This window comes from Centrocercus urophasianus, unplaced genomic scaffold, assembly GCF_019232065.1.
Source record: "Centrocercus urophasianus isolate 14NV4802_14NV808 unplaced genomic scaffold, USGS_Curo_1.0 seq_10, whole genome shotgun sequence".
NCBI classification, from domain to species: Eukaryota; Metazoa; Chordata; class Aves; order Galliformes; family Phasianidae; genus Centrocercus; species Centrocercus urophasianus.
This window is the reverse complement of record NW_024884142.1, coordinates 83,396,083-83,419,992: the sequence shown is the minus strand read 5'-3', so window position 1 is coordinate 83,419,992 and position 23,910 is coordinate 83,396,083. Positions and strand designations below refer to the sequence as shown.

General features: G+C 35.6%; 1 protein-coding gene across 1 annotated transcript in view; it reads left to right on the top strand.

Moving 5' to 3' along the window:
* The window catches only part of USH2A (usherin), a 371,535-nt gene that overhangs the window by 219,280 nt on the left and 128,345 nt on the right, over nucleotides 1-23,910 (top strand). Inside the window, exons 38-39 of the mRNA XM_042813358.1 lie at nucleotides 15,650-15,800; nucleotides 15,975-16,117. Of these exons, the coding sequence (XP_042669292.1) occupies nucleotides 15,650-15,800; nucleotides 15,975-16,117 (294 nt within the window). The remainder of the gene's footprint in view (nucleotides 1-15,649; nucleotides 15,801-15,974; nucleotides 16,118-23,910) is intronic.

Here is a 23,910-nt window from a genome sequence, read left to right as displayed (position 1 = left end):
AACAGATAGCACAAGGGAAAAAAATGTAAAATCACATTGATAGGAAAGATATTTTTAAAAGTTCAAAATTCTCAAACTTGTGATTTTTCTGTACCTTCAGACAAATATAATTGCTGATTTTTATAAGAAACAAGAAATATTTTTATTTTTTTTAAATTAGTTGTAAAAAACTTTGTGGAGGATGTTTATGGAAATTTCTGAATGAAAAAATTATAGCCATGTCTTTTCTAGAGGTAGTTTAAGGAGAGAGCTGGATGGACTAGGGAGGGGGTAGAGCTGCCCTACATCTTTCATCAGTGACCTAGCTAATTAAAGCATGTCAGTGGCAAGCTGTGTAAATTGTCCGTTCTAGTTCCTCTCATCCAGAAAGATGATTTCATGGGGATATAAGGGTAGGATTGCAGAAACGCTTGTGTGTAAAACTGGGAGTTGCTCTAATGAAACAGTAATTCTTCTCTAATCTCTGCAGTATTGATCTGATTGTCATTTTCATTAGTTCTACTTTCTTCTTTTATTTCCCTCTCCTTTTCTGTTCAGCACATCCTTCAGCATTATTCTTGTGCTCATTCTTATTTCTAAATGGTTGTTTTTGGTGCTCTAGGGGGCAAGAGAAGTTAGAGGAGCTCTCGTTCCTCAGCTCTCATTCCTGAGAGATAATGTCTTCAGGTTCTGACAATGGGAGGCACAGAGGTGCCCATTTTTCTGCTGTAATTTTCTAAATTACAGCCAACTGGGGCTCAGCCTAACTTCATACATCATAAGGAACCACCTCAAGGCTGCTTTAAAGTGTACCCTTACCAAATTCCTATCTCTAAAGCTGCAGACTGGCAGAAGGCAAAGGCATTCAAATGCCTATTCCTTGCTCGTATTGGTTCCTTTGCCTTGCATCAGCCTTTTTGTTTTTCCACTGTATGTATGTATGATCCACTGTAGTTTCATGTTCCATACAGCAGGGCTGTTTTTTCAGGTCTTTGCTTTCTGTTTTCTGGAGTTGCATGAAACAGAGCAAGATGATCAGAATTGCAATTTTAGTTGCCCAGGACATGGATGGTTCTGCTTGGTTGGGAAATGACAGATGAGAAAGGGAGAGCTGTGCAACAGCTTGAAATAGCCCATAGATCATCTATAAGCAGACAATTAACCTCAGTGTGGAGGTCTCAGTCCAGGTCTTTCCAAAACTTTAGCATGAGTTCCAGGCAGTATTTAAGATTTCATGGAAGAAAACTACAGCTTGGTTGTTCTGTAAGCTAGAGAAATACATAGAAAAGGGGAAAGCAGCTTGAGATTTAGCAGCAGATCTCTATTTAAAATGATTCTACCATCACATAAACCTATTTCAGACCAATTTTAATTACATATAGAAAAGAAAATATTTAGATGAAGCATGCGATTTTTACATGTCTTAAACCTGTTCATGTGTTTTTTTCATTCTGTGTAAATCTCATCTAGATCATTCCCTACTCTAACTAAAGTCAGCGTTCTTTATGCAATAAACTAGCCTGTTTCTGCTATGTAGAGAATTCTATAATAAATGATATTTGAATTCCTAGTGAAACATACAGAACACTTTTGAAAAATGATACCATTAATTTTGTCTTTTAAACCATTTTCCAGACATATGAAGTCTTAGGAACTGGATCAATTTTTGTGTTACTTTGCTAGTTTGATAAATACTGTTTTTCTAAAGAGTTCACATTAATATATTTATTTCTGATAACTCATTCCCCTATAGATTCCAGAATAAAACAACATTTTCATAAGCTGTCAGCAAAGGCAAGTGTCTATGGGTTTGTTGTTGTTGTTATTTTAAGCAATATTTTCTGCACTTGCAGCACCTATATTATGAGAGTTATCTGCTGATCATAAAACATTTGATTAAAGTGACAACATTTTTGAAGCTACTTTGCACAATTAAGAGACATCTCGAAATTCCTCTGTTTTCAATGAATTCTGCAAAGCTCCAGGAAAGTTCTGCAAGCTTGTTTTACATATTTCTTTACTTTGTTGATGGGGAAAAAAAAATAAGGATGTATCAAGATATTCCTGATGGTTAATCATAGATATGATCAAATAGCCATACTTTTCCTTCCTTTAGGTAGAAATATATATAGGGATGTTCTTTTTAAAACATCATGTCCATAGAAATGCTTTGCTTAAAAAATAACTAATATTTAGGTGGGGGTTTTTTGTTCAGTTTAGAAATAGACCTGAAATTGAATTTAAAAAATTAAAGTTCTGATCTGAATTCTTAAATTGCACTTCAGAATTATTTTTTCCGTTATAACATTATTTATTTGCTCTGGTAATGTTTTTCTTTTCACTTCTTTTTCCTCATACATTGCTTCTCATTTCTGAGTACAGTAGGGGAAATAATCTACTCTTCTTCCTTATGGAGAAAAGGGAGGGAAAAGGAAAAATGGATGAGAACAGGTTTCTAGAGTCACCATTCTTCCCCTGGTGTCCCTATAAGCACTTGTATGCTACTTACCATCTTACAACAAAGGCCACCATTGAGATTCCATAGTCCTTAGTCATTTCTGACTTTGCACATTTTTTCCTTACTGTGCTTTTTTTTTTTTATTTTTCTATTTGCATCCATGTGCAGATACACAGAAGTAAATGTGTGTATGAGTGTTCATGGATTTTAGCCTGTTTCCCTTTGGATTTGTATTCAGGTGTGACTTAGGATTCTGACAAGGAAGTACTACCCTTTTAGAAGGATTAATTCCAGTTTAGTAAAATAAGAGAGAAAAGAAGTTAATGTGTTTCATATTACAATGGGATATGTCCAGAATTCAAATATATTAATTCTTACTATTTTTATACTGAGATACTTTTATAATTTTTACAGATGTTTGCTGGTTTAGCATTCCAGAAGGCTTATTACTGTTATTCCTATTTTACAGATAAGTTTGCAAATAGAAAGATAGGCCAGGGAAGGTAAAGAGACTTTGTATTCATTCTAGCATTGACAAGTATAATTCATCGAAAGGTCTGGAAGTCTCTCTTCTTCCCAAACTTAGACTAGGATTGCCTCTTCACAGAAGGTGCTACCAAACTTGAATGTGGCCACTGTGTACACACAAAAAAAACAATTCGCAGGTTGACTGCTTTGTGATTTTCTAAACAGCTCTTATAAAGCATGTAGAAAGAAAAGAAACTGAGATTGAAAAGACATCATGATTTAGAGAAAGAACACATCTCGTCCCTCTTTTTTTTCTTTCACCAAAGTGGTGAATCTTCTTACATAGTAAGAACTGTACTTGAGATAGTTATTCCTAAAAAACTGATAGTGCTGTCCAAAAAACTGAACAAAATGTTCCTGATGATTGTAATCTGAATTAAGTAGCTGTAAATTTTCTGTGATAAAGATAGAGTCATTTCAATCTGTGCTCAAAAAATGGAAAAAGGAGAGGAAATGTTCCCTACCTCTTAACTTTCTGTCAAAAGTCTGTTTAGTAGAGAATAAGTATTGCCAATGTATTTTCTTTATCTCAATATATGGTGCAATTTGTAGTAAATGCTGTGATATGGCAAAATACAGACAGTCTGGTTTGCAATTGAATAGGGTTTGATGACTGTTAATCAATTAGACTACCCAATTTTGAACAGCAGAACAGTAGCCAAGGTCTTTTCAGTAAAAGCTATTTGGAAACAGAGCATTCATTGTTTTATATTGACAGCCTTCCACCAATTTCAGCACTCGCTGAAGAATTGAAGCTAAGAGTTAATTAATGTAAATGGTTTATTTGTTACAAATATCTAGAAAGCATTAACTGGTGAGCAGCTATTTAGTAATTTGGTATGAACATTTCTGTGTGGATGGGTCAGGTATAAAAGGCTGTTAATCCTTTTACCTTATTCATTAGACAAGTAAACTGTGCATTTTGCACAGATTGTGTGAATAAGTTTGTCTGAATTACTTTCTATTCACTTTAAATATGAAATATTTTTCTTCATTAGATAACATATTTCTGTCAATTGAAATGCTCTTTTTAGTGGGGAACCAATCCATAATGACACTTAGTGATTTTTGCCATCATTTTTGGAACAGAGATGTCACCTTTTGTGTTCTCTTGCACCTATCTCTGTTAGACCACTGTCCAGAGAAAAAAAAAAAAAGAGATCTGGATTTCTCATCCTAAGTGACTAACATTCTCATCTCCTGTCTTCCAGGGCAGCATATTAATCTCTTGGTTTATAAGGAGGGAAGACAGAATATAGTCAATCTCTCCTATTGAAAGTCTGCTGCTATGCCAAAAAATAAAAATAATAATGCCTTATTTTTGAGGGAGATGGTGGGACAGGCACAATTGTAACCCAGGGATGCAGGTACTTCTCTGGCCTAGGTGAGGCATGTGCAGCAAAGGAGGAAGGGGAGAATGTCTTGGCTTCTAGGCATTCATGGACCAGGGCATACAGTGTTCGTTGGTGGTGATACTCAGCATGAGCATCAGAATGTGATTCTATTGCTAGTTTCTAATACAGTATAATTCATTGATACTGAGGCTCCTGTGCTAGACTGTAACATGAAGTGACAGCCATAGCATTACAGTTGGCAATTTTGAGAAATGATAACAATTCTTGTTTACCCTGTAAATGTGATAGTTTGAATTTGCCAGACTTGGCCTCGTGTGTTACATAAGAAAATAATATACAGCATTTTTGTGCTTCCCTAATTATAGTAGTTTTATTTTCAGAACTAAATTCCTGATTCTGTTCTTTGGCATTGTGCAGAGTAGTGCCCTTAGAGTTCTGTATGTTGATTAGTGGCAGGATTTGGTTGTATTAGGAAAAACATTCTATACTGTTAATGATGACAGATACAATTAAATTATTTTTCTGCTATTTTCTTTTATGTTAACACATTTTGCTCATTAATATTGATGGGCTTTAGAAGGTTGAGCACATACTGGGAAGGAAGCAAGCCCCTGAATGTTGTATTTTGCTCTTTGTGGAGCTGACAATATAATTTTATGTCTAAATGTAGGGAAAGCTGCTGACAATTTTTATACATTAAATTATAACTGAGAACTAATTCAAGGATCAAAGATGCTCTTTGGGAGAGATCACTTTAGTGGTAGAAAAAATGATTACTTTTTTCCCAGTCTCATATATTTGTACTGTACGTCTTGGAAATACCATTCCCTACAGTTTCTGAATCTTGATGTTTAATTTAACACAAAGGTCTTTGAGCAGCACAATGGGAGGGGGGCTTCTGCTAGTAAAACCTCATAGAAAGAAATTGAAACGTACGTGTTTTTTCTCATTTATCAAAGAAGTGCAAAAATCTAAACTGACATTTTATATCAAATGAATTATGAACTGTGTACTTTGTACCTAAGGGAACAACAACTAAATTAGACTTCTGTTAAAGAGAGAGAGAGAGGAAAAAATAGGCTTTTAATAAAATATGCAGTCATATTTGGTATTTTGTCTGAACCTGACAAATTCTGTGCTTTGCAAGAGGAAACTAGAATGTAGGCCACTTCAAAGGCTATATACTTTGAATGCCTTGCAGTGAATTGAGAATCAGGGTAAGATAGCATTCAAGTCAGAATTTCTACTTAATAAGTATTGTTGGTTTGATATGTTTGTTTTCAGCCTTGTCTGAATCAAGTCAACTGTCAAAGTTAACATGCTTTCTCATAGCTTGAAGACCAAAGCAAACAGTAAATGACTTTTTTTTATTATTCTTCCATTTGTGAGAATGTTTGTTACCGAAAAAGATTTACAGGGAGCCAAATTTTAAAAGACACTTGATTGAAGTGTGAGAGGTAAATTTTCAAAGAGTAATGTCTGATGTATTTTAAGGGCATGACTTGAGACATTGTCTTCGAGCAACTTTTCCTTTCACCAAAGAAAGGACTTCCCTTAAAGTTATAGTTTATGAGATTTTGTACACTTGCAATTTCTGTATTTCCTTCATGAATTTCAGTGGGAATATATTTCAGTTCATTGACATAGAAGACACTTTGATATTGTTGTGATAAGCACCTACACCTTAGGGAAAACTGGAAATGAGAAGCTAAAATTCCATGGTTTCTTTGACAGCATATTCCCTAGTGCGCTCCCATGGTGCTTTTTGGTATATGAACCAAATATCCAAGAACTCTCGTTGCTTTTCTCATATGTCATATACATATATTTCATAAAGATTTGTTTCAGAAGATTAAGAAAGTTATAATGTATAAAAGCTTTCAGAAACTCTGCAAACTCCTTGCAGAAAGCAAAAGTGTATGAACAGTGATGGTGAGAATATCATACTATGAGCATATAATAAAATTTGAAACACAGCAAGACCAGCTATACTTGTAGCTTTACTACCTTTTTATATCAGTACAACCAAGAGGCTTGAAACAAAACCAAAGCTGTAATGTGATGTATTAATGATGGAACAACTTCAGCTGAGATATCCAAATATATTCACACCCAAGGAAGCAGTATTTTTGTCTTTAGATAACCTAAGCAAAGTTGACACTCCCAATTGTGATTAAAAAAAAAAACATCCAACCCTTTAAATTCTTTAAGCCACAATGAAGAATGGTTTAATACTGGTATAGACAATGGCGTTATAGATATTTCTAGGGAAAAGTAAATGGATACAAATCCTCATTTGTAACTAGATTTTATTTTTATTATTCAACAGTACTTTTTAAACAAAGACCTTTGTTCTTTCTACTTACGAATCATAGTACTTTACAGTATTTGGTTCAAAATAACATTCAGATAAACATGTAAATGCCACTGGAGATATGGCATTGTAAATGCCTATTTTTCTGTATCGGAAAGGGGAGAAGAAGAGGCGACAGCTAGAGTGGGTGCAGCATTTTGAGATAGCCACAGCAGAAACCTGGTTCCCTCCAGGCATTCTGTAGATTCAGTCTGCTCCATTATCCAACTTCTTTTCCTATTCTTAAATGAAGAAAGTATTTGAAGGAATAATGTCAATTGCAGCTTCAGATGTTTCATGTCTAAAAGGTAGTCCAGTGACCTGGATCTCACTGATACACAGGATGTTCAGGATATAATGAAACTCTGCTACCCACTGTGCATAGTGACTCACTGAAACCAGCTAATCAGTCATATTGTCAGATCCATTTTCTATTTATGGACACTCTCAAGCTGGGATTCCATCATAAATGGCAGTATCATCATATGCATTGCACAGAAATTTATGGATTAAAAATAAATCTTATTGAGGATCCAATTTATTTGCAAACCTGTATTGTTCTCCTGTCTACACTTAGGAATATATACATTCATGCTTTGTTGAAGTACACATCAATGGCAGGGTAGATATTTCTGTGAGTGGTAGCCAAGGGCCCATTCATACTGCAGCAGTCTGCACACTGTCAGCATTTGAACCAGAGTTCTCATTTGATTTAAATATTTGTATCTTTTCCGTTATCTCACTTTCTTTTTCAGTTAGGTAGCCCTATTTTCTTAGTTTCTCTCGACATATTCAGTGGAGATAAGGCAATAATCATTTGCAAAAGGCACATCCACTTGTCTTTGTGAAGTGCTGCTTTCTGGTTTTGAATATCCTATGTCACCCTTTTGGTTTCAGTCATAGAATAAAATATACAGTATATCAGAAATTCATTTTCAGCAGGCTTCAACTGAACACTTCAGAGATGTCCATGCCCTTTTCCTTTGTTCCTTCTTCATCTTCTCTGATGTTAGAGAACCTTATTGAATTATTAAGCTGAAAAAGTGTTAATTATGAAATCATCTTGTTTATTTTCTTTCCATGTCTCATTTCTGGTTAGGATGTTCATTTAATCCAATATGGATTTTCCGATTTAAAATCTTTCTGCAGCAGCTTGATCCTGTTACTCTATGTTCTTTTTACCTAGGGCACTGATTCTCTGTCTTTGTAAAGTTTTTTGTGACATTGGAGATTACCATCTGTATCTATTACCTCCCTCTCTTCTACTCTTTAAGCCACATAGATTTAGACTTTCTCCCCTGGAACTTTTCCAAGCAATAATGACCTCATTTGCTTTTTTTATTCTTTGTTTCTCCGAGGACTTGTGTATTTCTAAAGCTACCAAACTTTCTTAGGAAGGTTGATCCAGACCTCCATTTTCTGCATCCCAAGATTGGGATCTCCTTACAATCAGCCATTGATTAACTAAGAGCTTAGCTCTTTCATCTGTTGTCTCAGAGCCCATCTAGTGCTCCTTGCCATCACAGAAAATGACTATTCTGCCTTCTTATCATCTCTACCATAAAGATTTTGAAGCCTTTCAGGACTTCTTCAAGTGGACTGTTCATTTCCTACGTATTTCTTTGGTGTAAGAAGCTAACTCACCAACTCACGTATTTTTCACCTCACCACAGCAGGAGTAGCCATGCTCAAAATCATATTGTAGCTACCGTACTTCTAGTTTTCATCGTCTTCTAGAAAGATTGGCCCTTACAGTTTGGCTGCTGAAACCTCAGAAATATATTTGTTCCAGGAATGTGAATTTTTTTGTCACAGTGTATGCTCCTCCTCTGGCTCCTGTGTCAAATTGGAGGGATAAACATACAGTGCTATCTATTGGGAATAATTATATTCCTCTGTCATTTTTCAGTTCTGTATAAAAAATTGTCATAATCAGACATGAGCATCAAAGGTCAGGTTCCTTGATTAGTGCCTTCTATCTGATTCATATGCTAGGTTTTTATCACTGATTCCTGAAATGCATTTCAAATGGCTATTGATGGAAAGGTTGAAATCTTCCTGAATAATTATCTATGGTTATTGCTCTGGTAGGGACATCATCTTAGCTACAGAAATTGTAGCTACCTAAGAACTGATTCATTTCAAATATGATAGAAAGTACAAAAAGCTTGCCTACAGATCTTTGAAGTTATACCATCAACATTAAGAAGGAAACTTAACAGGCTCCTTGACAACACTCTGTGAAGCTATTACCAGTGCCAGTGTTTCCATCAACATGAAAGATACTGCAACTGCCTTTGGCCAGAGCTCTCTGCCCTCTGATGTCTGTTGTAAGGGAAGCTGCAAGATTCTGAGGACAATATCAAAAGTTCTCACCTGCTTCCTCTCCAAAAAGAAGAACAAATGAAATAAAGAAATCCTGAAATTCATTTCTGAAGCTGCTTCATTGGAAGCTGAAGATATTACATGAAGATGAACATAATCTTGTTCCTTCTCCTCATTTCACATGTATTCCTTCACATAAGTGAAGATCAATGCTCTCTCAAAGAGATATTTCATTTTGCAGGAAACTTAAGTCACATGTGACCCACAAGAGCTTTTTTGTTTAATTGTGATTTCTGTCTGATTTTGTAAAACCAATTCTAACATTTTTCCTCGCAGTCTTCACAATCTTTTTTTTTTTTTTTTTTTTTTTGTGGTATGACAGTTACTGGCTGGTCATTCTTTTAACTACTCTGATGAATAAATAGTTTCACTATTCAGTTATAAATTCTATCCAATGTCTTTATTACAGATATTATAATCATTAATCACTCAGTTAATTGCTTCTTGGCATTCTTTTGTATCTTTGAAAGTTTAGCAGATTTCCTACTGAGTAGCCTGGATAAACTTTCTGGAGAAGAAAGACAGATTACCTCTAAAATAAATGTAAAGAATGTAAGAAATGTCTAAAAGACATTTTTATGCTATTGACTTCAGTAAAAGATAGCACTTAGGAAAGGCATCACTTAGACCCATTTTTACTTGAAGCTCATGTCTTGATTGCAAATGTTGATGAGAAAAAATTTCATTAAAAGGAGGGTGAGGGCTGATTTTGTTTTCCTTTAAAACAGTATTAATGAGGAATAGGTGGCCTGCTCTGGGATTTTATAAGAGAATTGTATTAAAGTTCAGGTCTGCAGGCCAAGAAGTAATGCCTGAGTTGGTTTTCTGGGTGTTACTAAAATTGTATTTTGCAGCTTTGCTACCAGATTTGCAAGTGAAAGAATATTTGCAGTTAAAGCTCACATGATTAATGCAGATCAAGACATTTAAAATGTTAGAACCTACTATTTTTATTTTTCTGAATGTTATTAAACCTAATAAGTAATATTAATGCTGAAAGCTAGCAAATCTACAAAGCAACTCCTTTTCCATTGAAGTTACTACTATAGCAGATCAATAACGCAGGATAGATCATGAAGAAAGATCAAGATGTTTTTATACCCTGTTTATATTGTACTTCTGAAAATAAAATTTCAGGAACATTAAGTGCGAACAGGTTTTGATTTACTGGCACTATGGAAATTAAGCCATAGCTTTGTGTCTCTTATCTTGCTTTTTCACAAGACAAAGCTTTCTTTACTTTCTGAGCCCCAGAGTGGGACAAGCATGAAGATCACCACAGGTCTTCCACGTTGTGTATTCCAAAATACATTGACATACGTTAAATGGGGTTGTGCAACAAAATTAAAATAGGACCATGTTGTCCCTGGTAGATGTATTACTAGAGAGAATAGTATCTGTAACTGAAAACACAAATCTGTGAAATTATAAGATTAAAAAGAGTATCCAAGAATAATCTGTATCTTGATCAGGTGTAAAACAGTGTGGAGGACAATGTGCATTAAATGAAAAGTCAAAACTATTTTGTGTATTCTCTATGCACCAAGTAGGAAAGATGACTGGGAAAAGAGGGTTAAAAGATAAACCGGTGAAGATGTGAAACAGGAAAGAAAAAAAAAGCAATCTTGCTAACAGATAAAGGTTTATAACTAGCATGCCCTTCTAGTGATGACACAGGGCCCAACATCATGGCTTGTCTTTCTGTTAAATGAAACAAAAACACTTGCCGCTGATCAGAATTCTGGTGAACACGTCTGGAATTATTTGAACTGCACAAACAACTAGATAACAGGCATACCTGGAAAATCAGGAGAAACAAATGTCAAATTGCAGAACAGATTGCCATAAAAAGTGTTGTAATGAGATGATCTCAGTATGGGCACCTAAAATAGAAAATGAATCAGGAGTATCTAAGAACCAATGTAATGAGATAAAGAAATGGGGTTTGTGAATTGAACCTGGAAAAGAGTGAGTAGCCATGACTGAGCAAGACATTCATCTAGGCATAGTCTGACTGCAACTGTTCCTTTGTGTTATGGTACAAACTGCAGTGTCTTCTTTAATTCCCCTGTAGTTAAATATCTGCAGTTATCATTTGTATACATGTGTGTGAAAGATAATTAGATAAGATTTGCTAAATATTTCATACAAATAGCTGTAGGGAACTGTAGAATTACACTTGCATACTTCCAAACAATTATATCTGCCTGTTTGAAGATATTATGGATATCCAGTATTTGTCTGGTAACTCTTAAATGTGGTACCACTTCACCAAAGTTGCACTGAGTTTACATCAAGTTGATAGGTACCAAAACCAACTCTTCTGATTTTTCTTCATCTTATTAAAGAATAATTGTACAGACATTTTTTTAATTAGATAGTTTTTTGTCCAAATATTTCACTTTAGTCATTCCTAAAGTCTGCTTTCAGATAATTTAAATTTCAAGTATGTTATGATAAGCATTATGAATATTTCTCCGAAAATTAGGCAACTGTTTAATACAATGCTTGTTGCCCTCACATAAATAATTACTTATGAAGCCTCTGACTACTGCATATGCTACTTAAGATTATGAAATTGAAGCAAAATTTAGAACAGTTTTCAAAGATCACTTAGCAGGGAAGTAAGGATCTGATCTTCCTTGACTCATCTGTGTGTACCTAAGTGTCTAGAATACAATATATTATTGTCAGATTGTAGCATTCCATTCTTTAATATTTTGTGGAGTTATTAATTAATATTCTGATTACAACTGACATCTGATTAAATATTTTATTCTGCCTTTGTAATTTCTTCAGACAAAGTGTGACTTTCTGCCCTGCTAAGTGAGGATTTACTATGCAAGTTGTTGATTCGGTAGGTTGCAATTGGAGTGGTTGCCTCCTGAGGGCAATATTAAAGCTTGGAGGGGAGCTTTTTGAGCAACATTGTATCTTAAAGGCAATATATCAAGCTGTTAGATACATGGATCTTCTGTTGAGAAATTTTCGGTAGAATTATTGCTGGTTGCCACTTATTACTTGGGTAGTAAGGAGTCTCTTGGGATTATGGATTGAGCAAAAAGGGTTAAACTGGGGACACATTACACTGAAGTCCTTGATGATGAGGAGTGTTTGAAACAGTGAACAAATGTTCTGCATGTAATTAGCCAGTTTTGGATGTAAGTGCTCCATAGTTAATGATCAAAATGTAATTATTTTTACAGAGCACCTTTTTTCGTTATGACTCAGCAGAGGCTCCAAAATTGTATAGTCCTACCCCAATTCCTTTTTGGAAGAATGTAGTAAGGACATTCTCTTCAAGCTACAGGAATCTTTTTGGATGGAATAAATTTGTAGAATATTCTAATGTGTTTGTTTGAAAGTCGTGACGAGAGTTGTTCTACAGGTTGGTTGACTTTCAGAGAAGAGATTTGTCTGAATTTTCTACTCTTCCCTATGTTGGGCTTTTGTTGGTAGAAGAGATTTGAACATTTAGCTGAGATTACCTTTGCCATTAAAATAACATCTGCACTGTGAGTTGTTATTGACAATTAGACTGCTACATCTTTGTTTTTTGATGAGCATTCCTGTATCACTGTAATAACCATCACTATACATACATAAAGATTAATCAGAGCTTTTACTTTGTGCATCTCAGGGAGCTTTACAAAGAAGGATAAGTATTATTATCTGTATTTAACAGATTGAGAGAGAGGGACAAAGGTGAAGTGATGTGTCCTGACAGAGCTAGAAATTTAATGCTTTTGCTTCCTCTCTGAGTTGCTCACACTGCCTCCTCAATAACAGTGTGAACTTTGGCTTCCTGGTGAATTTATAACTCAGCTAATTAAATTCATTGTTAGGTGTAGCTTCTCTGCTATATAGGGAACTTCTGTGTGCACTTAAACAATTGGTGTGTTTGAACCTGCAGACAGTTTTTAATGAGACAGTACCCAGCTTTGAAGGGACACTGAGGCTTTCTTTTTAGTGTCAGCTTATGAAAACACTTAAATATCCTCTAATTTAAGTTTTTATAATAATTGTGTTGTCTTTCTCATTCCGGATGAGCTTGCCTATTAACAACTTCATGAAACACTCTGATAGGAAAAATCTTGTATTTTTTACAACAGAGAGAGGTGAAGATGGCTCTGAAATTTTGAAATACTTGATAGTAAGACTACCTCATCTCCCATCTTATCCATGTCTTCTCTATGAGATAATGTTGTTTGTTTGAAAGCCTTGGTGTATTTTATATCCATACACTTAAAAATCTTGTATTGTCCATCTCAGGTCCAACACTGTTTATGTTGTTGCATGTTAAGTGAGACAAATGATGTTCTCCGTTTTATTCTGAGAGTGTAATTAATTCACACACAGAGGCATCTTGTTTGCAAATATTTGATTTTGAAGACTCACCTATTAAGTCAGCCATATTTTTGCCCTCTGATCTGAGGTACTCTCAGGCTCAATTGGCCCTGAAGATGATGGCAAGGGATTTGCAGGCCATGGATTACATGGATCTCAGATATCTCATGGATTTGGTAACCGGGAACATTTCAGATTTCCTTGGGATTCACCTGAGCCTCATTGTCTAGGTCTAGATAAAAACAGCGGAAAGAAGGGTCCAAGGGCAGCCAGGTTGACTAAACTCCTGAATTTTTATGTTGCCCTTTTCAGAGTAACAGAGAGAAGGGAAAGGGAGTTAGGGAAACTGGAGATCTTTATCCACTTCATCATTGGGAAGGGTGTTGCAGGGCTATATGCCAATTCTCAGTAGTAGAATACTTGGAAAAAACTCTGGTGTGCCAGCAGAGAGCTTTTATTTTTTTATTTTTTTATTTTTTTAAAAAGAAAAAAAAAAAAAAAAAGGAAAATTCTTTTAAATTCTTCTGACTATGAAGATGATCCAGGGGCACTGGGCTTGTTCAGCCTGGAAAAGAGAAGGCTGCAGGAAGAGCTCATTGCAGCCTTCCTGTATTTAAAAGGAATTTATAAACATGAGGGAAATCAACTTTTTACATGGATAGATGCTGATAGGACAAGGAAGAATGGTTTTAAACTAAAGGAATGTAGACTTAAATTAGATGTCAGAGAGAAGTTTTATGGAGAGAGTGGTGAGGTGCTGATACAGGTTTCCGAAAGAAGTTGTGGATGCCCTCTCCCTGGAGGTGTTTAAGGCCAGGTTGTATGAGGGCCCTGGGCACTCTGATCTAGTACTTTATCTAGTGCCTGGCATTCTCTGCCTGTGACAGGGAGGTTGGAACCTTGAGGTCCCTTCCAATCCGAGCCATTCTATGAACTTAAGGGAAAGGGAATGAGTCTCCAGATTGCTGCAATCCATGTCTTGTACACTTCTATAAAATATAATTTGGAACTGGATGTGAAGAATTTTGGAGTTCCAGTCATAAACATGAGTAATCAGCATGAAATGCATCACACATATTTTTGGGTGCCTGTGTCAGTATAAACAGAAAATGTGGTGTATGACTGGTTATTTTTTTTTATCAGTGTAGATGCCATCCTTCCATCTGTTCCAGGGAGCATAGAACTGGGACAGCGTTTCACAAAGTCTGTTACTTCCCCTTTTAGTAACCACCTCATAAAGGAAGATCATAAAACTTACTGTAAAATACTGTTCATTATCTTACAACTTATGCCTTGAGGCTTATAACTGCACCTTGAGTTACAGATCTGCGAGGCTGTTTTTTCAATAGAAAGGAAGAAGAAAATAACAGCAACAGAAATACTTGTTGAAAGGGCCAAAGAAAGAAGCAAATAGTAACTAGTGGACCATGAAAACAAAACCATTATACAAGAGATTAAATGACAAAGGCAATAACTTTCTAGTGTTTTAATTCTCTGGAAAAGAGCTACAGACGTGCATTGTATACAAGAGTTCCAGATATGTTTATGTACAGAAAATTTCTCCAACAGATTGTTTTCTTTTTAAAGAAAAACAGACAAAGCCATAAAGTCCAAGTTGGCATAGTTCTTTTTACTGCGTACAGTGAAATTTGCAGCAGTTAAAGGTCATTTGTGGCATCATTAGTGACAGATTTTGATCTGCAGTTCCTGGACTTCATAAAAACTAATTTCCTTAACAAAATGGTGAGCTAGAGACTGAGACTTGAGTGAATTTATTTTGATTTCTACCTGAACACCTTTATTTTTTGTTAAAATTTCATTTGCTTTCTTTTAAAATTATTATAAATTTAAGGGCGAGAAGGTATCACAGTGATAAAAGATCTGATTGATATTAGTCTTGCTCAGTAATATTTCTGTGAGAATATCTCTAGCTTCTAGGTGTGGCAGAACTGGGCACAAGGAGAAGCAGATAATAAATGGACAGGTGGTAGAGAATATGTTGCCTCTGAATTCCTTTTGGTGTATGGAGGTTTGCTTTTAGCAAAATGATTTTAAGTGCTTTGGAAAAAAGAAAATAAAAAGAAAATCTTAGTTCAGTAGTGAAAATGTTAAACTAAATGGACCATGTTAACATTGCTGTTGATCCTGAGGAACAGTTTTTCCAGTATATGGAGCGTTTTGTTTCTACCCGGCATATGTTGTCCATGGTTTTCTCTGCTCTAATTCATCCATGCTTTTCGACAGCTCCAGATGGTGTGATGCCTCCAAGGCTTTCATCTGCCACTCCGACCGGTCTTCAGGTTGTCTGGTCTACACCAGTTCGCAACAACGCCCCAGGCGCACCCAGCTACCGACTCCAGATGCGGCAGAGGCATTCTGCTGGTGACATTCTAGAGTACGCAGACCATTGCAAGGCCACCATCAACTGTTGAGCAAGAAAAGTCCTGTTATTTTAAATATGGCTCACCCTTAGGGTGGCTGGTTTTGTTTTCAAGAGATGTAATGTTTTAGTCATTCCTTTCAGCACTAGGATGTTTAAAGCTGTAGCTCATGCTACTTTTCTTTGCAGGTTGCTTTCCAGCCCGACTGCTTCCTTAGAACACAGCATCAGAGATCTTCAGCCATATACTGAGTATGAGGTGAGAGTGGTTGCCTCTAATGGTTATGGCCATGCTTATAGCAACTGGACTTCAATGACCACAGCAGAGGACAGTAAGCAATCTACTCTTATTTAATTCCATTTAACACAAAATAGATCAAAACAGATCAGCTGCCTTTGTACACATTTGGATATCTAGCCTTCTCAGTTAAATGCTAGTAATGTATTTCCTGCCTTATTATTTACAATAATAACTCCTAAGGGGCTCCATATCTGTTTTCTTAGGTTTTCATAAAATATGAATATTTAAATACGTATCTGGGGAAGTAGTGCTTTATTTTTTTGTATAACATCTCTCCATGCATGTGTGTTCATATATGGCTAGTTTCAGTTACTTATAAGTACTGCTCTTTAATTGGCTCTCCTTTATGTTCAAGGACTTGATTCTAAGTGACTCTAAAAGTAATGCCACCTATTTATTTCCATGAAAGCTAAAGAACAGCCTTCACATATGTTCCAGAAGGAGTGTATAGGAATGAGTGTCTTATGTAGGCCTCTTGCCCCATATCAAACTCCCAGAAACAGAATTTTAAAATTCTACACGTACTGCTTTGTACAAAAATATTTTTTACCTATACTAACAAGTGATGCCTTTAAAATGCTCTTCCTTCCTCGTCCTCCTACTTACAGCAAGAAACAGCGCTATGCAAACTGTTTGACCAGAGTCAAATAATCTTTGCAATATTAATTAAATAGTCATAGGAGACAGGTTGTATTCAGGCTATGAATGCATACAACTTTAATATGATATTCATTTTTGATAAAAGAATAAGTAGAATACAAGAAATGAATCTCAACAAAGATTTGCAAGGGTAGATAATGCATCTTGAGTATGTAAAGAAGTTCACAGCTTACTTATATTAGCTAATTACCTACAGGTGATATATGCAAATAAATATTTACATATTTGGAGCTTGAATAAGTTTTTCAAATAAATTTCTTTGGTGAATTATTTGTTCAACTTGAAAGAAAATTGTTATCATTTGTGAGAGCACATTTCCTTTCAAGTTGTTTTCTCAAAATATACAGCTATCCATTGAGAGAAAGGACAAAAACTAAGTTGTGTCACAAGCACTGAATGTTTACTGCAACAATGGTTCATGAGCATCAGGTTAAATTTACAGTTCCAAATACAGATGTCATACCAGTGTAAAACAGAGCAACACCCTAAGCCACTTTGGTGTGCAGACAGTAAAGATGAAATAGCAATGAAGATAGTTAGGATTTTAGTGTTATATCATCAACTTCACCCCAATATGTTTCCCGTTCAAAATGTCTTGCTTTCTCATTCAGCAAGATATAAAAGGATAAATCTCTTTATTATGTACTTAATTTCTCCAAAATTTGCTACATGTTCATCCATCATAGACAAAAAAAAAAAAAAAAAAAAAAGAATCAATTTTCTGAAAAACAAACAAAAAGTTGGCTATTGGATACCATACTACAGAGTAAGATGAAATTAATATCTGTTTCTTTTTTTTAAAAAAAGCAGATTTTGTGTATGTATATACAGTTATTCCAGATTTGTTATGTAATATTGCTCAGAGTATGTATCAAGTGCAAAATCCAACCCAGAATCCAACTGAAAAGGCTCTATTGAAATGCTGGTACCTCTTTGTTAAACCAAGGAACTGCTGAACAAACTACATGGCATGAGTCTGCAAGGCATAGAACTGTTAATATGGGAAGTGATGGGACTGGCAAAGACAAACTCAGTTTCAGATCACTAGATCGCTATTTTGAATTAACAAAGATCAGTGGGAATTAAAAGTTTTATTCAGTTGTCATGCATTTTAGGTATCCTCAACACAGATAAAACAGTCAGTCATTTAATTTAGAATCAACTTCAAATTACATTCTCTGATATCAGTAAATACTAGATCTGCTCTGAAAGTAATGACTCCTATTTTAATATGTTGGCCCATGACATCAGATGTGGATGTTGGTGGTATGGCAGTTAAACCTTCCTGCCAGTATTCCATTACATTTTGTTGCCATACAACACATAGGAGCAGAGGACAGTATGGCAAAATGATGTCTGACATAGAAGTGCATATGAAATAAGGTGTGTCATTGAATTGCTCCATGGAACCTTTGACATTCATTGATGCTTGCTGAACTTCGATGGAAATGAAACAGTGGATGTGAGCACAGTGAGGCAGTAGTGGTGACACCAGGTCAGCTCTGCTGGTGAAGTTTTTTGCAAGCATGGCATGCTGGTTCTTGTTCACTGGCAGAAAAGCATAGCTGATGGTAGTGACTAAGCTGAAAAATAGTTTTGCACCTGAGAGTTTGCTCTATCAAACAGTATTACTACATTCTCTGTATTTGTTATAGTTTGCATTAAAATAAACAGAAGTCATTACTTCTGGAGTAACCTTTTTGGAGTACACATATACAAGTTAGCTGCTTTGTATAACTCGGATGGCATTTGTGCAGCAGGATGAAACATTATCCTCTGCAAAACTCAAGTGCAATGATGCCTGAAGTTAGTATGGAAGGTAGTAGATGTTTCCAAAGCAAATTTAAAAATAAGAACAAAAAATGTATAAAATTTATCTCCCACTGTTTATACCATCCAAGTATTTTAAGATCAGCAATGCACTTGCTTCTTTAGCTATGGTTCTGTATCCTGTGCTGTACCTTAAAAAACCCTTCTGTAGCTCCATTATAAACTGTGCCTCCAAGGGGAAAAATATTTTCCCCAGTATTCCATTCCATTTGTATTTATACTGCTGCAGAATACATACTGATGTATAGTCTCTACTATCCAGCAACCATTGTAACTGACCAACAAAAAAAACTTTAATTGATGACAAAGGACTCTGGTGATGGTGTCACTGCAGAGGGCTGCCCTCTGTGAAAGGATGTTCAACTCAATTGCTTAAGACTGAATGATTTTCATTGAGTATAAGCAGTATTTCTGTCAGGACTTCAATATTTTTCTTATAAAACTGCCTAAACTGACAGCTTGTTGCAAAACTACACTTAATTCCTGGGCATGCTAACCAATAGACTTTGACTTTTTAAAGTAATATTTGACAGTAGAAATTTCCTGTATCTCTTGCTCCGGCAAGATATATGTGTGTACTCTGTTCTTACAGAATTCTATGCAGTGATTATATGTCTTTTTTTTCTTTTTTTCACCAAAGATAAAGTATCTGTAGGAATAAAATACATATATGTGTGTTAATGTGCATAAGCGACTCACGGCAGTAAATGTAAATCATCACATCCACTTTTAAAAGCAGTATAATTACATTACTGCAATTTGATGATTTCACAATATATAGTGAATTTCATATTATATTTTATTTATGAAAAATATTCAGCAATCTAGGAGGATGTTGGAATGATTAAATAAAATTTAGAAAATGCTGCCATAAAAATCTGTTATATTTGTCATGTGAAAAGAGCAAAGAAATTTGGAAGAAAATATCCTTACACAGTGATCACAGAATTTGGCCACATGTTCTCCACCCCTCTCCACACTCCACATTGTTTTTTAGAGTCAGCATGCCAGGCTCGCCTGGTGTTTGCTAACAGCTAAGGCTGCAGGTTGTACTGTTTAGAGAACCATTGTGAAACAGATAATCCAGTGCATTCCACCCCACAGGCTTTATCTTCTTTTGAGAGGTGGACATTTCAATATGTCACCTCCAGTAAATATTCTACAGAATTTGGTAATAAAGTGTCCTAATGTAAAGATTAGTAGTTTTAGGTGTTTTTAAGAGGAAAAATGCTGTAAATAATTCCCAGATATTCCCATTTACATGTGCGTGGTGCTAGTAACTGATTCCATGCATTTTTTAAACTCTAACCTGCCAGTGACAGATTAGAATAATGTATATATCCTATGAATTTTTCAAAACCTGCTAAACATGTTAATAAAAGATGCTTGTTCAGGTGATCTTGGTCAGCATAGCATCAAACTATTTACTGTGAAATAGAAACAGCTGATGAAACTTCTGGATTAGACCTTTCTTTCAGTAATGTAAGAGTAAATTTATGGTAACTGCTTTGCAGTCAATATATTCACTACTGAACTGAGAGGTCAGTGTATACCATTGAACTAAGAGCAGAATTTCATGCATTGCATTCAGAAATAAAATGAAATTTTCTAGATATAAAAAGCAGATGACAATTAGGTTTTCTCTTTTGCTATGGTAAGTCTGGGAAGGAAGCTGTAAAAGAATTGGTTATAGTTATTTGAACCTGGTCTTGTGGCAGTTGTACCATTCTTGTAGTATAGTTCTATGGATGGCGAAATTTGAGCAACCAAAAATTACAACTTTTGAGAAAAGATGCTTGAGTTTTTAGTCTTAGAAATTACTTGCAGTCCAGTGCATTGCATGCAGGAGGACATCTGTTATCTCTTTCAGAAAGCTGTGTTTTAGTCCCATGGATCAGCATAACTATCCAGTGTGGCAAGCTCTCACTGAAGCACTTTCATAAGTGCTTGGCTTGCACTACTTGAGAGAGTTTTTTGAGTTGCCTATCAGGCAGCCTGTATTTTTTTTTCCTCGACTGTGGTTGCATATTTTCCCTGTATTGTAAAAGCTACAGTCCAGTCCAGTGTCCAATGACAATTGTTACAATAAGTAGTGTCAGAAGTACATACCATAAGGTAAGGACTTGAGATCAATACATATCTAGAGGAAAAAGAAACAGTAAAAGGATGATCCTACAATTTATCAAACATTCGTCAGCATGTATCTGCTGATGAAGCACAGAGAGTCTTATTCCTATCATATAGAGCGCTACAGCATGCTCCACTGGCACGCTTACCACAGAGCTTCGTTTTCAGGGTGGGGAGGCCTGTTCTTTTAAAGTTTCTTTTGTAGTCTCCAGAGAGGGGGAAGTTCCTCCAGGGGGCAATTTAGGACAAGAGAATTGCAATGCTGCAGTTCTCAACTTTTTGAATCACTGATTATGTTGGGTATCTGAGAAGACTAGACTCTCAATTTAGGTACGCAAATTGGGTCCATATAATTTAGGCATATGAACCCATAGTTAGTTTATGTGAATATGGCCACTTGTGTTCAAGAAAGCTAGATGAAAACTGAAGCAAAAGATAAAACATGGAAAGGTTGTACATGGAAGAACCACGTGAATACATGACAGGATGAACAACAGAAAGAGAGAATAGCTAAGCTGACATACAAATATCAGGGCAAATGTGATACAATGGTCGTATGACAGATAGAATAATCTGCTCATACATGCCTATAGACTAGGAATAAGAAGAATCTTCCTGGCTGTCTGGCTGGAGTACTAAAAGCAACATGCAGTTGGAATAGAAGCGGGCAAAAAGTGTGAATATTTTGGAGACAGCTCTCAATGTGTATTTTAAGGGTTTCATACAGATAACGTCACTGCACAAATGGCTTAATGACTTACAAGTTATATGATCTGGTGTGGTAGGTTTCTTGTGTTCCCTTATGCCCAGAGCTGCACAATTTGGATATTCTATTGGATACATATGAAAGATACCACACTTTGTTAATATGTATAATTTCATTGTTCGTGTTCCTGAAAAGAGTAAATGATTCAAGTATAAAAGGCCCATAATGCCTGTCATGGTTAGTGAGAGTTTCCCAGCAAATCAGGTATTTCTCATTAGCTTTAAAGGGCAGAAGTCCAGGTACGTGTCTCAGTATATTAATGAAAGTATAGATTCCCCTGAAATATATCCAGGAGAGTAGAGCTCCCGGCTCCCCTCATCTGTACAATAAGTAAACAAATGTGTGATTCTAGTCGGGGAATTTCAAAAGGTTAATGATAGTTTTGTGCCTTCCTTTTAAGTAGAGTCTGAACTTCTGAAGCAGATGAGCAAAACAGCCTGCTGTAAAAGATAATTTCATTTACAATGAAAGTAAAGCCAAAATGAAAGTACCTTCCAGTATTAATACTGTAATGAAATCGTTTAAAATATGAACTGAGAATCTTACAGAAAAATATGCCAACAAATTCTGTGTTCAATAATTTCTTCTATAAACAGTTACATCCATGTGAAAAGCCTTATGATTTTATTTTCATCATTGTAAGACTGAGCTGCATAGCTGTCATACTTTGCTGTCTTCCCTCCAGTGACAACCACATTGACAACATGTTATACTCCACATTGATTTTACAGTTAAGGAGCTGATTGTGATATATAGGGATTTTAAGAATTCAGCTGAGAGGCTGACTTTTGCCTTTTATCATTCCATTAAAATTTTATAACCATCTTTTTCATGTCATTTCATCCATGAATTCTTACTTTAGAAAGTGATAGCTACTGCTGCGAGCATAACTTTTCTCATGTTCAGAGCTTTTTATTGTATTAGCAAACTATCCCAATTATAGTTAATACTTGCATTTTACATAATTGTGGAGACCCTTTCAACCAAGCAGTATCGTGCCAGTTGATTTGTATATAGAATTAGATGATTCTGCTTGCCATTTAAAAAACAGCTATACAGAATGAGTGTGAGGGACCAGGATTTAATGCCTTCCCATCCAGTGGGGCCAATTAAGCATCTCTCAAATGTCTTGTTTGAACTGAGAGCCTTAAAAGTCTCTCTTTTAAAAGGGCAGTAGGGAATGTATGGGTACGTATCTAACTACCAAAATATGGGTTTTTGAAGGGGGAGGGAGGGACTAGGGGGACCCAAATTTGTTTGACACCTCCTCCATACATTGCAGATTGTCCTTAAGGAATATGCCTAAAATTGGGGTAGGAGGAGTTCAACTTGAATGTTTCACCTGTAATATCAGCAACTTATTCAGTAGAAACAAAAAGACTTATCCGTTCCCTCACAACGAACTGTTCAGTTGTTGTTTTGCTTTGGTTTTTTTTCCTCGCAGAAGCTCACAATATGCTAGCCAAATGTATGAAGTGTAATATGAAAAGTGCTATTTTCTAGCTCATTTTTCAATCTCCTTTCACCCTATTAAACAAGAATTTGCAGCATCTTATTTTCAAGGTCTTCAATTCCGAAGCAAATCTTCCTCTTTCACCCCAGCAAAATTTTTCTTTTACAGAATACACATCTAATTCAGGCTTACATCCTCACTCCTCTGTCTTGCAGCGAATGGACCAAATTTTGTTCCAGCTTATGACCTAATTGATTTTGCCCAAGAGTACATGCAAATAGAATTGGATTGCTCTTTACAAGAGATCATCTTTTATACTTGTAAATTCAGAGATCTAAATTAATCCTAGAGTGCACAAGAATTAATATAAAACTCTGTCCTTATTATCACTGAGAGTAGAACAGGAATAGTGATATGGATGGGTTTTATGGAGTTGCTTTGTGATGCATCATATAATAAAAAAAAAAAAACACTGTTCTTTTTTCAAATGTAAAGGAAAAAAAAAAAAGAAAGAAAGAAAGAAAAAGCTTGCTGTGCCAATTTTACATCACTGTTTCCACAGACATCAGTGCAATAATCCTGATTTACATCTCTCTGTATGTACGAGGAGAAATGGGACTTCTGACTGCTTCAGCTGTTATTCTAAAATAAAGAAAAAAACAGTCTTTATGCTGAATTTCTTTCCTCTGGCCCCTATTTTCACTCTCTCCCTGTTTCTCTCTCTACATAACAATTAGTAGGAAGTATTTAATTTCTGGTAAAATTAATTATTCTTCCTATTGAGATACTGCTACTTTGGGTTTGGGCAGCATGCTCCTTCACTAGGAATTAAATGATAGCATTGTTGACTGATGTGGAATTCAGCATATCTTATGTTATGTCCCGGAGTCTTTGCATGCACGCAATCACTAATGAATTTTAAATTTTCAACCCTTAATATTTGAAACTTGCTCTCCTGAAGTCCCCATGCCTAATGCTATTTTAAACA